General features: G+C 42.0%; 1 protein-coding gene across 2 annotated transcripts; it reads left to right on the top strand.

The window, feature by feature from the left end:
• Window positions 1–282: 282 nt before the first annotated feature.
• Window positions 283–14,866, top strand: LOC143817260 (collagenase 3-like). Of its 2 annotated transcripts, none has more exons than XM_077298502.1 (10): window positions 283–440; window positions 1,808–2,019; window positions 5,055–5,203; window positions 5,583–5,708; window positions 6,451–6,612; window positions 8,413–8,515; window positions 9,057–9,190; window positions 9,456–9,615; window positions 11,871–11,977; window positions 13,358–14,866. In XM_077298502.1, exons 1-10 carry the CDS (start codon window positions 327–329, stop codon window positions 13,453–13,455), a joined length of 1,365 nt encoding a protein of 454 aa, XP_077154617.1. In that variant the 5' UTR covers window positions 283–326; the 3' UTR covers window positions 13,456–14,866. The 2 variants fall into 2 exon arrangements, with proteins under 2 accessions (XP_077154617.1, XP_077154618.1); XM_077298503.1 differs by having other exon boundaries at window positions 5,583–5,645; window positions 13,358–13,598.
• Window positions 14,867–15,801: the final 935 nt, after the last annotated feature.

Below are 15,801 nucleotides of genomic sequence, written 5' to 3'. Positions count from 1 at the left end.
CCACTGCTTCTTTTATTCCATATATTTAGAATTCCACAAGACAAAAAGTATTCGAGACCTCAATAAGTCATATTAGGTTGTGACTATTTGAACCTTTATTGTTATTTATTGTTATCTGACCAATATGATAGGAATGTGTCTATTATCACCTCACAATTCTCTATTCAGCTTTCTATGTTGTTACAAATTCTGAATAAATCGGATATAATCCAACCTTGACCTTGACGAATGTCGCAGTCTGATAAGAAAGCGTCCTCTCCCTTCACATGACTATAAATGTAATTGTACAAGTCAACATCGTGCCAAAGTAGAAGGACAGTATCACGATGGGCATCTTCCAAGTGACACTAGGTTTGATTTTTCTCAGTATAGCTCATGCCTTGCCGATCGAGAGGAACAGACTGCCGGATCAGAGGATCATTGCGAGTAAGGATGCCAAGGTTCGTATTCTTTTAAGCAGAAAATTACTATTACCCATATGATAACACACTGTGTTGGGGTGTCCACTTTTGACAATGGGCCTGATTCATCATTTTCTTAAAAAAAAAAAAAGGTTTGTCCACTACTTTTACATTGATGGTCTATCCTTAGGAAACCTACACGGGGCACGACAAGGTCGCTTTTCTAGTGGTTATATCCGTCCCCCGGTCTCTCCGTTACAAGTTTGGATGGGCTGCTCTGGTCCGTCATAGAAGGGGAGACCAAGCCATTTTTATTTTTGTGCACTGGTGTAGTATTGAGCACTTTCTCTCTGGCATTGTTTATATTTCCCCCCCCCAGTTTTTATAGGATTATTTTAAAACTTAGGTTTTAAATATCCAACTATTATCTATTCTTGCTGCTGCTACTATTTGATTGATAGGAAACGGTTTGCTGTATATCATCCTTTCAGAATAACCACATATAAGCTCCTAAAGGGTCACATTGATGGGTGTTTAATGATGTACTGTACATAATACATCCATCCTGGAACTGATTTTAAAAAGATTCAGGGTTTTTTTTTTACATTTTTAGCTCTTTTTTTTTTTCATATCACCATCTGTATTACAAATTAAATGTAGAAATCTTTCATTATTTACCCTGAAAACATGGGCTAATCTACACTTATATTTCCTGTTCTTTCAGAGAAGTCGCACGTACATTAGCAGCAATGAACAGGCCCCACCCTTTCTTTTGTATTGATGCATTTAATGAGCGTGTACAAAGATCATTGCGAAGGGTCAGATGTGACATTGCTTACTGTGAGGTGTATATAGAGGTGTTACCTATCATTGTAATCCTGTCTCTGATGATAAGGAACCTGCTGCAAACTCTTCTAGAAAGCACATGAACTATGAGCCTAATAAAACCCCGGTGCCCAGTTTAAAAATGACAAAATTAATAATATTTTTTTTAAATAAAGATCTTGATTCAGAAAAAAAGTAACAACATAAAACATTGGCAAAACTTAAAAATATATATATTTAGCAGAAAATCTGATATAAAAATAGGTCTTTTTCTGGTACTTGGTCGCTCTGAGACTGCAGTGGTGGCCGGTAACTAGGAAGAGAGATGGACACTATAAAAATTCCTCTGTTTTTGAGAACATAAATAATTTTTAAGTAAGAAGTACTTTATAAAAGATGTTCTTTTTTAGAACCAGTTTGTAAATTTATGCATTTTAGCAACTTGAAACAATCCCTTTAAAAGCTTTCAGGACATTCAAGAGCATTGGAATATATCTTGAACTTATTGACGTGATAAAACCTAAATGTCCCTTTAAAACGAACATATCTTGTTTCACAAAATTATCAAATTCACTATGTAGGGACAAGAGAACACAGAGGACATGGTCACACACGAAAGTCTTCTACAACCTGTCTGCAAACAACTCAGTGAAATACAAAACATCATGGATCTGCTCTTCAACTGGGGTCAAGACAGTACGATGGATGAAGCCAGATGTGGGGTACCTGATGTCGCAGAGTATGCCGTCATTGGACAGGATTTAAAATGGAAATCCTCTATCATAACATACAGGTAATTACTTCCATATTATCAGGATTTATAGGCTAGGACATGGGAAGGCAATGTAGGCAGCTGTCAAAGGCACCACTGCTTAAAAAAGCACATGCTGACTATAAGATGTGTCTTTCCTTAAGAGTAGCATAAAACTCTGATCCTTATTTGCTGTAAATTTTGGGGAGGAAGAGACCAGTTTTGGTCCACACAGCTTATAGCAGACCTGGGTAAAGTGCAGCCAGTGGACCGAGACAGCCAAAGGGCTGAAACAGTGTCCCAAGGGCTACATAGTGCTCTCCCTACCCGCCGTCCATGCACCGTCGCACGCTGTCATCGCTATCCGCATTCTCGGGATGTAGACAGAGGCGAAAACATAGGTGATGGAGGGGCCACCAACTCCATCTTCCAGTACTCAGCATGTGAGACAGCTGACATGATGTTGATGTCATTTCATCACGTCAACTGTGCACTGCGGAGAGTCAGTGCACCAGAGACAGGAGCAGAGTGGTGGGGGACCAGGATGTATGTAGGGAGGCAACGTGAGGTTCAAGCTGTATATGGGAGGCTTTGTGGGGGTTCATGCTGTGCATAGGGAGGCTATGTGGGGCTGCTCAGCTCTTGCTGTATATAAGAAGGTTATATGGGGCTCAATCTGTATATGGGAGGCTATATGGGGCTCAGGCTGTATATAGGGGGAAATGTGGGGCTAAAGTTGCGTATGGGCAGCTATGTGGAGCTCATGCTGTTTTTAGGGAGGAAATGTGGGGATCAAGCTGTATATGGGAGGCTATGTGGGCTCACACTGTATATAGGGAGGCAATGTGTAGCTTACGCTGTATATAGGGAGGCTATGTGGGGCTCAGCTCGTGCTGTATATAAGAAGGCTATGTGGAGCTCATGCTGTATTTAGGGAGGAAATGTGAGGATCAAGCTGTGTATGGGAGGCTATGTGGGGCTCATGCTGTATATAGGGAGGCTGTGTGGGTCTCATGCTGTATATAGGGAGGCTATGTGGGGCTCATGCTCTATATGGGAGGCTATGTGGGCTCATGCTGTATATGGGAGGCTATGTGGGGCTCATGTTCTATATGGGAGGCTATGTGGGCTCATGCTGTATATGGGAGGCTATATGGGGCTCATGCTCTATATGGGAGGCTATGTGGGGCTCATGCTGTATATGGGAGGCTATGTGGGGCTCATGCTCTATATGGGAGGCTATGTGGGATCATGCTGTATATGGGAGGCTATGTGGGGCTCATGTTCTATATGGGAGGCTATGTGGGCTCATTCTGTATATGGGAGGCTATATGGGGCTCATGCTCTATATGGGAGGCTATGTGGGGCTCATGCTGTATATGGGAGGCAATGTGGGGCTCATGCTGTATATGGGAGGCTATGTGGGGCTCATGCTTTATATGGGAGGCTATGTAGTGCTCATGCTGTATATGGAAAGCTATGTGGGGCTCATGCTGTATTTAGGGTCTGTGTGTGCTCATACGGTATATAGGGGGCTGTGTGAAGGCTCATATGGTATATAGGAACGCTGTGTTGGGCTCATGCTGTATATAGGAAGCTATTTAGGGCTAGTGCTGTATATGGAGGCTGTGTGGCGCTAATGTATATGAAGGTTATGTGTGGCTCATGCTGTATATGGGAGGCTATGTGGGGCTCATGATTGGGGCTGCTTATTTACCATCTGGAAAATCCTACGTTGCAACCTTTCATCAATTTTTCTCTGCCGTCCACATCCAATGAGATTAGCTACAGTTCCATGGGTTGTAAACTTCTTGATTATGTTGCGCACCATAGACAAAGGAATATCAAGATCTCTGGCGATGGACTTTTCAACAATTTTGGTTCTCAAGTCCTCATACAGTTCTCTTCTCCTCTTTCTGTTCCCCATGCTTAGTGAGGCACACAGACACACAATGCAAAGACTGCGTCAACTTCTCCCCTTTTTATTGGTTTCAGGTGTGATTTTCACATTGCTCACACATGTTATTTGCCACGGGTGAGTTTGATCGAGCATCACATACTTGAAACACAGTTGTTTAAGAATTAATACAGCACAAAGGGACTGTGGTGCTTACCTGCCCAGGTCTCAGAATTAGTGCACTCTCAGGATTCAGCAAACCCATGTAATAAAGATGGCGGCAATACAGGTGCAAAATACTGATGAGGCAACCACTCACAACCTACCAACTCATGGAGGGGGTGATTGCTTAGTATTACACACCTGTGTGTGACCAGTGCCCTATACAAGCCTCTTTTGTGCCATCTAATACTAAGCAATTACCTCCATTTCATTTTCTGGAACAATTTCAAGGGTATCAGCACTTTTGGCGCAATGACTGTACATCACTGAGATTAGATCTGTTAGGCTCACTAGGTGAGGTGGATCCTCAAAGTCCAACCCAAGGTCTGGGTGGACACATGGACCATTGGAGTTGGTGCACCAGGCAGATAAAGCATGCGGGAAACAGGTAGCAGAGGAAGACCATAGATGGACAAGTCCTGAAAAAGTTAGTAGAGGTCCCGGGAGCCACCTGCAGACACACAGAAGAGGCCCTGGAAGACCAGGCACAGGTAGCAGATGTCCTGAAAACCGGTAACAGGTAACAGACATAACTCTGGAGCAACAAGAAGGTCTTAATACCAAGACACACGTGTCTTAGTAGACTTTATATAGGCCCATGCAGATGATCCAATAGGATTGCTTCAGGTCATCTGCAGAGCCCGACGTGGATGACAACAGAGTTCAGTGGACCAAGGTGAGGGAAGCAAAGCCCGGATCCCGTACAGGTGCGTAACAAGATCTTAAGTACCAAAATTGTGGAGAATGACTGTGTGAGAGCCAAGCACTATATAAAGACTCAGTCTTCATTTTTTTTACATGTAGCTTTATGAAAAATTTCTCTTGTATATTGAGATGAGGGATTTTACAAAGACTGACTTTTTTTCTTGTGTGACATATTATGTAATCATGATGTTTGGCTTAGTATGGTGGTTTTTTATCTGAAAGACTCACAGTTATCTGACTTTGAATCATGTAGGATAGTTAATTATACCCCAGATCTGCCACCAGCTGATGTGGATCGGAGCATACGAGAAGCCTTGAGAGTGTGGAGCGGGGTGACTTCCCTGCAGTTTATACAGCTCCATGGTGGGAATGCTGACCTGATGATCTCTTTTGTTACCCAAGGTGACGTTGTTTACATTGTTGTGTAGGAATATTCATATGAATGTATGTTAATTAGTGATGAGGGAGTGTGCTCGTTACTCGAGTTTTCCGAGCATGCTCGGATGTTCTCCAAGTATCTTGGGCGTGCTTGTAGATTATGTTTGTGTCCCCGCAGCTGCATGATTTGCGGCTGCTAGACAACCTGAACACATGCAGGGGTTGCCTGTTTGTTAGGGAATCCCCACATATATTCAGGCTGTCTCGCAGCTGCAGGGACTCAAACATAATATACATGCACGCCCAAGACACTCGGAGAACACCCGAGTATGCTCGGAAATACAGAGGATACTCGCTTATCACTAATGTTAATTGTTTAAGGATATGCTTTCATCATCTCTAGAACATGGAGATTTCTTCCCGTTTGATGGCCCTGGAAAGGTGTTGGCTCATGCCTTTCGTCCAGGTGAGCGCTTGGGTGGAGATGTTCATTTTGATGATGACGAAACTTGGACTCTGGGTTCAGAAGGTAAATATTTAATTTTTGCCATCCCTGAGGCATAGCTTAAAGGGGTTGTCCATTGAAGAAAAATCCAGCTAACACACCAGCAAGTGCAAGGATCAAACGCTCTGTGTGCAGCAATGAAAGAAAACAGAAAAATCCAGCTCTCGCGATACAGTGAAATGTGGAGAAGACTTTATTAATTATTAGAAGGAAATAGGAAAAGATACAAGCACATAAATGCAGCGCGTTTTGGATCACTTATGGTCCTTCTTCATGACATCTTTCTTCATAAGTGGTCCGAAATGCATTGTATCTCTGTACTTGTGTCTTTTCCTATTTCATACTTTACAAAATCTCCATATTTTACTGGACCATGGGACCTGGATTTTTCTGTTTTCTTCCATTGAAGATAAGTTATAAATCGGTGAAAGTTCCTCCTTCGGAACTTCACCGATCGGAAGAACGGTGCACGTCTTACCCTCATTTGAATGGAGCACCATTGCACTGCCCAATCTCCTTCCCAAATAGTGCCACTTCCTTATATATCAGGGAAACAACTATTTTTAAAAGATAATTTCCAAATTCAACTTTGACCTTCATGGAAAAAAAAGGAAAATCACCCAATTTTTAATCCCTTTGACAATTCTCCTTTGAGAATAATTTGGGTGTCTTTGTTCCCGTGCTCAATGATAATTCTGGATATCATGTACACTCCCCCGAGGAGCTTACACTTTGTATGTCATATTCCTTTATTTTCACTTTGCAGACTTCAATTTATTCTCAGTGGCTTTACATGAATTTGGGCACTCGTTGGGGATGGCACACTCCAGTAATCCTTATGCGCTAATGTACCCCATGTACAATTGCTTCAATTCTGAGAACTTCACCCTTCCGACTGATGATGTCCTGGGGATACAGGAACTATATGGTAAATGTAACAATTATTTTATGCACTGCCTGCTCCTTTGTGGTTTTTGGGTGCACATTGGAATATATTTATGCTGTATGGATGCGTGTGCATCATGGCTCTCCTTAACAGTTGATCTAAGAACAAAAAAGTATTGGACATGTTGGATTCCGGCATGCCCAATTCTCTAGGAAGATAAGCTGCATACTGGCAGTGACAGACTCCCCTCTCCCCATAAGTAGACATGATTGCTCTGTCAAGCAAACATATGTATGGGTGAGATCAGGAGGCATAGCTGCTACTTTCCCAATTCTCTAGTCTGTAGACTTTGGGACATAAATTCAGCTAAATCAAACATCCCTTTCTAGATAGTTAATTTCTTTATATGGCAAATTTAGTAATAATCCTAGTCCCACGTCTGCCCACTTTCATAGAATAATAGAATGTTAGAGTTGGAAGGGACCTCAAGGGTCATCGTGACCAACCCCCTGCTCAATGCAGGATTCACTAAACCATCTCAGACACATGTCTATCCAGCTTCTGTTTGAAGACTTTGTACAATAACTTTTTTGAACCTGCTGATAAGCTAATCACAGGGTGTTTTAATGCTAGAACATCCAGTGATCAATTGTGAATTGTGTGAGAGTAAGTGTTCCATTCCCCTGTAGCTCCTCCACTGCGTAAATGGAGTATTACATGGTTGTCACTGAAAACAATGGGCTGCCCGTATATTTGTGGGGGGTCAGGCCCTGCCAAGAGCTGAATTACACTGTTACTTTAAGAGACAATGTTCCCCTCTGATTTGTGTGCTATTGGAATAGTAATTTCCCCTCTGCAGCTTACTGTGTTGGTTTGAGCAAGAAGTGGGAAGTTTCTCATCGGAAAGTGGAGACAGTGAGAGAATCTGTCTGTTTCATGTAGACAGACAATAGGAGTGTCTGATCATTGAGAGACTGTTAAAGAGATTAGCGGCTTTAAAGGAGAAAATAGTGCCCAGCTACAGCAGGATTGGCTAGCAGGACCATGTTAGAAGGAAAGGGTCGCATAACACAGCCAAGCCAGTTTTTCCCAAGCACCTGTAACTTGGAGAGAGAAAGCAATGCTGTGGTACCAATGACCCTATAGCATTGGAAGTGGGCCGAGACTTGCCTGGACCTGGAAGAAGATGGAACCATTAACCTGAAGGAGGAGTGTAGTACAGAAAACTTGGCTACACTACTTCAGGAACAAGCAGAAGCTAGCAGACTTTCTCCTCATTGCTGCAGAATTATGAGTGTGACACCGGTGTTCAACTGCGTTAGGGTATAGAGCAGGTTTCTATAGTTAGGGTGCTGTAGCAGCACGACCCAATTATAGGAAGCCAGGTAGGAATTTAGTAGAGAGTAGTCTGTAGAAATTGTTTATACTGCTTGTATTGAACTTTGTATTGCAGTTGCTGCAGCGCAGCTTGTGTGACGAGCTCCAACTATCTCTCCTTGTGTCTATTATTGCTGTTATCATTACAAGAAATGTTAGTCTTATTTTCTCCTACAAAATCCTCTGTCTTTCAATAAAAGCCAGTGTTTTGTTTCTGTCTCATCGGCTACTGTACTATAGTTGAGTCCTGCCCAGCGGTGTCGTTCAGGTACTAATTCATATTGTACAGACATGTTGGCTCAAGTGGTAGATGCTATTTGTAGTCGATGTTCCTTAAGGCTAACTATAATTGAGGAATTTACTAATACAGACAGATTTACTAGCTCAGACAACCCCTTTAAATAACAATGTATCACTGTGATAGAACATGCACAGCTGCTAGTCCTTATTAAACTTTGTTTTCAGGTTTCAGACCCTCAAGTGTTCTAACTCCCACAATCTGCACCCTGGAGGTACCTATCGATGCCATGGCACATTTGGAGGGAGGCATCATTATCTTTAAGAATAGGTAAAGCCTCTTGTATTTTGTAACCTTTCTTTAATTGTTTTCTTCAAAAAGAGTCAAAACCAGACTGAGGCTCAACAGGTAGTTGTCCTTCATTCGTAGAATAACTGACTGACCCATGCACATTAGATTCTTTTTGGAAAGAAGGAAGGCGGACATACCATTGGTGCAACGTGTGCCGTCGCACAAACGTAAGGGGACCACTTCTATCTCCAAAACAGGTGGTATTCTGCATTATGATGAGCTATTGGACTGCAAAGGGCCCATGTATTGTTCTTGCACAGGGGCCCTTTTTTGTCTGTGTCCACTCCTGCATGGAGATATTCTGAATGGGGTCTAGTTATGCTCTGCATGAAGTCTAGTTCTCTATTAAAATCCATAGCTGCCCATCGATTTGCAATGTGTAATGCTTCTTTCTTCCTGAAGGGGCACTGCAGAGAAGCATAGAGGTTGCTCGCCAGGAGAGACGGATGTGATCCATGTGATCGGCTCTTTGTAGGTTTTCATTCCAGGATGACTTCATTTTTCTTCATATTTTTCGTAGGCATGTTTGGTATCACCATCCAAACTTATCTGCACATAAAGCAATCCTAATCACTTCACTGTGGGAAGAAGTCCCTAATTTCATAGATGCTGCCTATGATTACAAAGTCAATGACTCCATATTGATATTTAAAGGTGAATTTGCAGCCAATGTAATTAATGGGGTTGTTGGGGATGAGAAAAAGTTGTTGTTTTTTCCAGAAACAGCACCACACCTGTCTTTAGGTTGTGTCTGGTATGACAGTTCAAACATATTCAAGTAAATGTGGATAAGTTGCAATTCCAGACAAAGCCCATGGACAAGAGAGGTACTGTTTTTGAAAAAAATAAAGCATGTACATTTTCTAAACCTGTACAGCACCAAAGATGTAATCCATGTAAATCCATGTTCTGCCACCAGGGCGACAGTTCTGGACTGTCAGCGGATGGAATCGGAAAGTTGAAGAACCTAGAGATATCGGTGACTTTGGCTTCCCCAAGTCTGTGATGAGAATAGATGCTGCTGTCTATGATGGGGAGAAACGAAGAACCTACTTTGTTACTGGAGACCTGTGCTGGAGGTAGGCTGGGAGAGTAGAGGGCACAAGTCTTAGGAAGTCAATTTACTTATCGCAAAATATATCGGGAAGAATTTGCCTCTTATTGAGTTTACTAGTGATGATGAGCGAATATACTCGTTACTCGAAATTTCTCGAGCACGCTCGGGGGTCCTCCGAGTATTTTTTAGTGCTCGGAAATTTCGTTTTTATTGCCACAACTGAATAATTTACATCTGTTAACCAGCATAAGTACATATGGGGAGTCCCTAGCAACCAGGCAACCCCCACATGTACTTATGCTGGCTAACAGATGTAAATCATTCAGCTGCGGCGCAGAAAACTAAAATTCCGAGCACTAAAAAATACTCGGAGGACCCCCGAGCGTGCTCGAGAAGTCTCGAGTAACGAGTATATTCGCTCATCACTAGAATTTACCTTTCGGCTGCCGGGGTACCGGAGTCAGAAATGTCATCCAGTAACAGACATAAGAACATTTCTGCTATAATTTGTACCTCTTTTGAGAAGTAATTATACCTCTAAGCTCTGTCCTCTAAACTCTACCCACGTCTCGAAAAGTTGATGGTAAAAATGGCGTAAAAATACCAAAAATTTCCATATTTTCCATATTTTTGAGCCACTACAGTACATGTTTTGCAAAAATGTACGACTTTTGTAAACCAGTTTTATGGCATAACATGCATGATGAATCTGTAGGACAGAGGAATGGCCAGACCATTGTCCTTCATAAACCTGGTCAGGAGATACATCTCAAATTTAGAGCATCTGTCCATATAACGGATCCTGCTAGTTGGAGGCATGGAGAAACTTATTCAGCACAGATCCTATCCAGCAAGAACCTATTGCCTCAGAACAAAATCTCTTACCCTTGATAGCAAACATCTAAACACCAGCAAAAATTCTGGATTTACCATAATACTTTCAGTGACTAATAAAAGGTGTTGTGAGACTGGGTGCAAAATGTCAGCTTGGGCAGAATTCATGTTCTGCTGCCTGTCTGTGTATATGTGCCCTCAGTCCACCTCTCTAAAACCACAATATATCCCCATTATACTGCACCTGGTCTGCTTTGGTTATACCTGAGCTGGTCAGAACAAAGTCTGTATAAGAGATCTGGGATAGGGACTCAGTGTCGGACTGGGATGCCAAGGGCCCACCAGTAACATCAAATACAGGGCCTCGCTATTAAGCTACATGCAAATATGACTTTACCCTCATTCACAAATATATATAACAATGAACTGGGTAGATTAATAAATGAATAAGATGTCGCCTTTGTCTGTACATAGTGAATCAAGTGTATTGTGCCCAGTTAGAGGCTGGTGGCCCACCAGAGGATTCTCCTGTTCTCCTGTGGGCCAGTCCGAGCCTGGATAGGGGCCAGCGTCAATAATGTGGAGAGAGATTTCTGTAGCCACTATCTTTAATGTTTCCCTATATGAAAGATGAAGTAGGAAAAGGGTCCCTTTTTTCCCCAGAAACAGCGCCATACCTTTCGATGGGTGGTGTCTGGCATTACAGGTGAGCTACAATCAAGATAATACCAAACAATGCCCAATGACAGAATGACATTGGTTTTGGGTTAAAAAGAGAAAGCAGAGACTTTTTTCATCCTGCTCAACACCAGATATGGATATTGTGATGTCTTTTATCCTTTATATATCCATGAACTACCTTTTGGGAGACCGCCTGTCTATGGATTGAATTTAAAAATTAAGGAAACTGAAGATACTGGTGATAGTGATGAGCGTGTGTACTCGTTGCTTGGGTTTTCCCGAGCACGCTAGGGTGGTCTCCGAGTAGTTATGACTGCTCGGAGATTTAGTTTTCATCGCGGCAGCTGAATGATTTACAGCTATTAGCCAGCTTGATTACATGTGGGGATTCCCTAGCAACCAGGCAACACCCACAAGTACTCAGGCTGGCTAGTAGCTGTAAATCATTCAGCTGCCGCGATGAAAACTAAATCTCCGAACACTAACAAATACTCGGAGATCACCCGAGCAACGAGTATACTCGCTCATCACTAATTGGTGACTTTGGCTTCCCGAACTTTGTGATGAGGATAGATGCTACCGTCCATAATGGAATTATATCCCATCATTTAGTTGCTGATGCATCCAACTAAAATCATGATGTCACCATGATTCGCCCATGACTTCAAAATTTCCCTTTAGCCACATCCCAACAACATAATATTTCCTATGGTTTCATTTTCATCCATGTTCTGATAATATTTTCCTATCTTTTTTCTTTAGGTACAATGAAGAACAAGGACAGATGGATGGTGGATTTCCTTTGTCGCTGGAGTCGCAGTTCCCTGGTGTAGGAAATAAAGTGGATGCAGCCTACATGCATGAAAACGGTAATTTACTCCCCAGTAACGACCAGGTGAACAAGGAATAATAGGGCAAAGATGTAAAACTAGCTACAAATTATTAAATAAGTTATCCAATGATCAGAAGGTGACAGGGGCTGATTATCTAGTATTATCAGGCTATCCCCAATCAGATAACTAGCACAGTCAAGGAAATGCAATAATTCTGCAATGTCTGAAGTAGGCCTAAGGCCAGGGTAACACTTGCGAGTGTGATGCGAGAAATTCACACGAGTCTCTCGCATCAATACCCGGCACTGACGCCGGCACTCCGGACTGGAGCTGCGACTGCATGTATTTCTATGCATCTGAACGCTCCGTTACCGAGTGCCAATGGTAGTGCCGGGTATTGATGCGAGAGTTTCTCACATCACACTCGAAAGTGTGACCCCGGCCTAAAGGTACCTTCACACTAAACGATATCGCTAGCGATCCGTGATGTTGCAGCGTCCTGGCTAGCGATATCGTTGTGTTTGACACGCAGCAGCGATCAGGATCCTGCTGTGATATCGCTGGTCGTTGATTAAAGTTCAGAACTTTATTTGGTCGTCAGACCGGCGTTTATCGTCGTGTTTGACAGCAAAAGCAACGATACCAGCGATGTTTTACAATGGTAACCAGGGTAAATATCGGGTTACTAAGCGCAGGGCCGCGTTTAGTAACCCGATGTTTACCCTGGTTACCAGTGTAAAATGTAAAAAAACAAACAGTACATACTCACATTCGCGTCCCCCGCCGTCCGCTTCCCACACTGACTAAGCGCCGGCCGTAAAGTGAAAGTACAGCACAGCGGTGACGTCACCGCTCTGCTGTTAGGGCCGGCGCTCAGTCAGTGCAGGAAGCGGACGCCGGGGGACGCGAATGTGAGTATGTACTGTTTGTTTTTTTACATTTTACACTGGTAACCAGGGTAAACATCGGGTTACTAAGCGCGGCCCTGCGCTTAGCAACCCGATGTTTACCCTGGTTACCCAGGGACCTCGGCATCGTTGGTCGTTGGAGAGCGGTCTGTGTGACAGCTCTCCAGCGACCACACAGCGATGCTGCAGCGATCGGCATCGTTGTCTGTATCGCTGCAGTGTCGCTTAGTGTGAAGGTACCTTTAGTGACATAATTGCATTTCCATCTCTTCCTTAAAGCTGCAGTAAACCTTCCAGGGGTGTGAAATCCTGACACCTTCCCGGTACTCTGATTGTATTAGAGAACTGCATATAATACATTTCTCTAAATTTTGCCATTTCTCTAATATTGTAGCCCATATACCCCATAACTATAAACTACAGAAATTTTCACAGGTTTTGTTTAAGGAATTGAATAACAGAAATAGAGCATGAATAACGGTATTAATTATGATCTTCTCTCATATAGGAAACATCTATTTTTATCGTGAAGAAACACAGATTGAGTATGACCCAAGAATTCGCCGTGTTACAAATGTAAAAGAAAATTTCTCCGTCTTGTGTTAAGAATCACAACTTTATTAAATAAGACCTGTCACTTTCTAAAACAAATTGAGTAAAATATCCTGCAACATTCACTGAACTCCCTTGATTCTGATGTTTTTTTCTGTTTTGCGATGCGTCGCTCCAGTGCTGAGATATTCACATTTATTTCTTCTGGAGCGCAATATGTGAAACGTCTGCTTGCAGACCAACTGGGTGTTTCTTCAGTCTTCTCTGGGGGCGTGTGCTTTCTCCACTCACTCCCAGATGCTGCCAATCATAGCTCAGAAGCCTCTGAGACTGTCATGCTGCTACATTAGCTGCAGAACTCTGATTGGTGACAGCATCCCAGTGGGTTGAAAGTGCACGCCCACAGAGAAAACTCTACATAGATTTCACATACTGCTCTCCAAATATCAATGTCTCTGCAATGGAGACAAATATCAATATCTCTGCAATGGAGCGATGCAGTGCAAAACGGAAAAGAGAGGAAGAATTAGGGGAGCTCAGAGATTTTTACAAAGTATTTACATAAAATGTTTTGAGCAAGTTTAAGTTACTCTTTAATGCTGCATAGTGATTGTTAGTGATGCTGAAATCACATAGATGTAAATGACAACTTTATTTATATTAAGATATGGTTACCCTCTACTTTATGTTATCCATAATTGTTGTATAAATCCCAAAAAATTGGAGTCCAGGGTCATAGATAGATAAAAAAGGGTTACCTGACCAACACTCAAGATGGGAAAACCCTCATGGTTTATGACAATGGAATCAATAAACTTAGACAAGAGTATGTGACACTGGACCCCTTGCCGTCTGTTGTCAGAGGTAGTGTTTACCTGGGATTTTGGGACCCTAAGGGCCCATCCTTATATTTCTATAGAGGACATGTGCCATTATTGTGCCATTACCACTGGTTAATTAACCTCTCATTCATAAATTAAAATATTTTTGCAAATCAGTTAGTGACAAATAATTCGCTCCAAATCCGGTTTCAATACAGTTGTGTCGTTTTCTGATGGAGCATTGAGGTTCATAATTATTATTGAGCCCATCAAAGAATTTGGTGATATTAAGGAGGACTTAAAACCTTTCTTGATTGGTACTTGAGAGGTTCCAATTACATTTTTTCATAAGATAAATATTTGTAGAAGAAAAACCTTTTTTAGTGGTATTTTAATTATTTTTTTCTCCTGTAATGTAGTTTTTATTTTATTGGTAGCTTTAAATTGGGCAACCACACAAATACCCACCTGAGAACCAGATCCATCCAGGGCTACCATCCTTGTAGAATTCCTGGACTGTCTGTAACAATAGAGCCATTTTCACTTTTCTGCTTAATAAAAAAATTGATGCATGTTTTGTTTAGATTTTTTAAGATAAAGTTGTACAAATTATTATGACTGTTATTAAAAGAATAATTACTGTTCGGAGTGAATGCTGCTAAGATGTTCACATAATTCTGGGCTGTAAACATATAGGTCTTTGAAAATCCCAATAATTTATAATGATTTTCCAATATGTCGTAAAAAATGCTGTGATTTTTTGATAAGCTGCCCAGACAAAAATTAAAAAAAGCAAGCTGGCAAATCTGGATTCAGCTGCATTGATGAAATCTGACATATTAAACTCTGGACAGTTGTCTTTGAGGTCTCAGAAGTGAGATTGTTAAAGTCAATGTAGAGCAAGCATTATCAAAACTGAATCCTCCAAACCCTTTTAAAGCTTAAACCTTTAAACCTGACATAGACTAGTGCCAAGCTGACATGAGTAAGCACATATCAGTGATAGATCTGCTACCACATCACTCAAACCATGTCTATATCCTTACAGACCACACTCTTTTTCAGTAAAACCACAGCCTGATTGTTACCTGTCCCGACTCCATAACTGGGTTTTTGTGTCCTCTTATGGCCGGTTCCCTCTGTGTTCGTCTGCGCTGGATGGCTGTGGTATGCAATCAACAATGATGCATTCATCCTAGGACTTTTAAGGAGTCTCAGGCGGTCACCCACCACCTGAGTATTCAGGAATTTTAGCACTCTGCTATCACATGCTTTTCCTGGAAATGAATTAGCCTCATCTTCCTCTTGATTATGTTTCAGCAAGGTATTATCTTTCTAGCTAATCCTGTCTGCAATTTAGCAAACAGCTACTACGTCAAAGCTCAATACAGTGATTACTGGTGCTCTTGCACACTCAGTTCTGCTGTGTCAAGTTACTGTATGTTAACAAGCTCACTTCTGCCATGCAGTGTTGTATACATTTGTTACTCTGTTATTCCTTCGAGTAACTGCATCTCTGCAAGCAAGTTACCATTTTTCCTACACATCTCTGCTATTTCTGTGCGTAACTGCACTTTTG

This window comes from Ranitomeya variabilis, chromosome 3 (assembly GCF_051348905.1).
Source record: "Ranitomeya variabilis isolate aRanVar5 chromosome 3, aRanVar5.hap1, whole genome shotgun sequence".
In the NCBI taxonomy this organism is placed as follows: Eukaryota; Metazoa; Chordata; class Amphibia; order Anura; family Dendrobatidae; genus Ranitomeya; species Ranitomeya variabilis.
The sequence above is the reverse complement of the archived record's forward strand: the minus strand, read 5'-3'. Positions and strand labels throughout refer to the sequence as shown.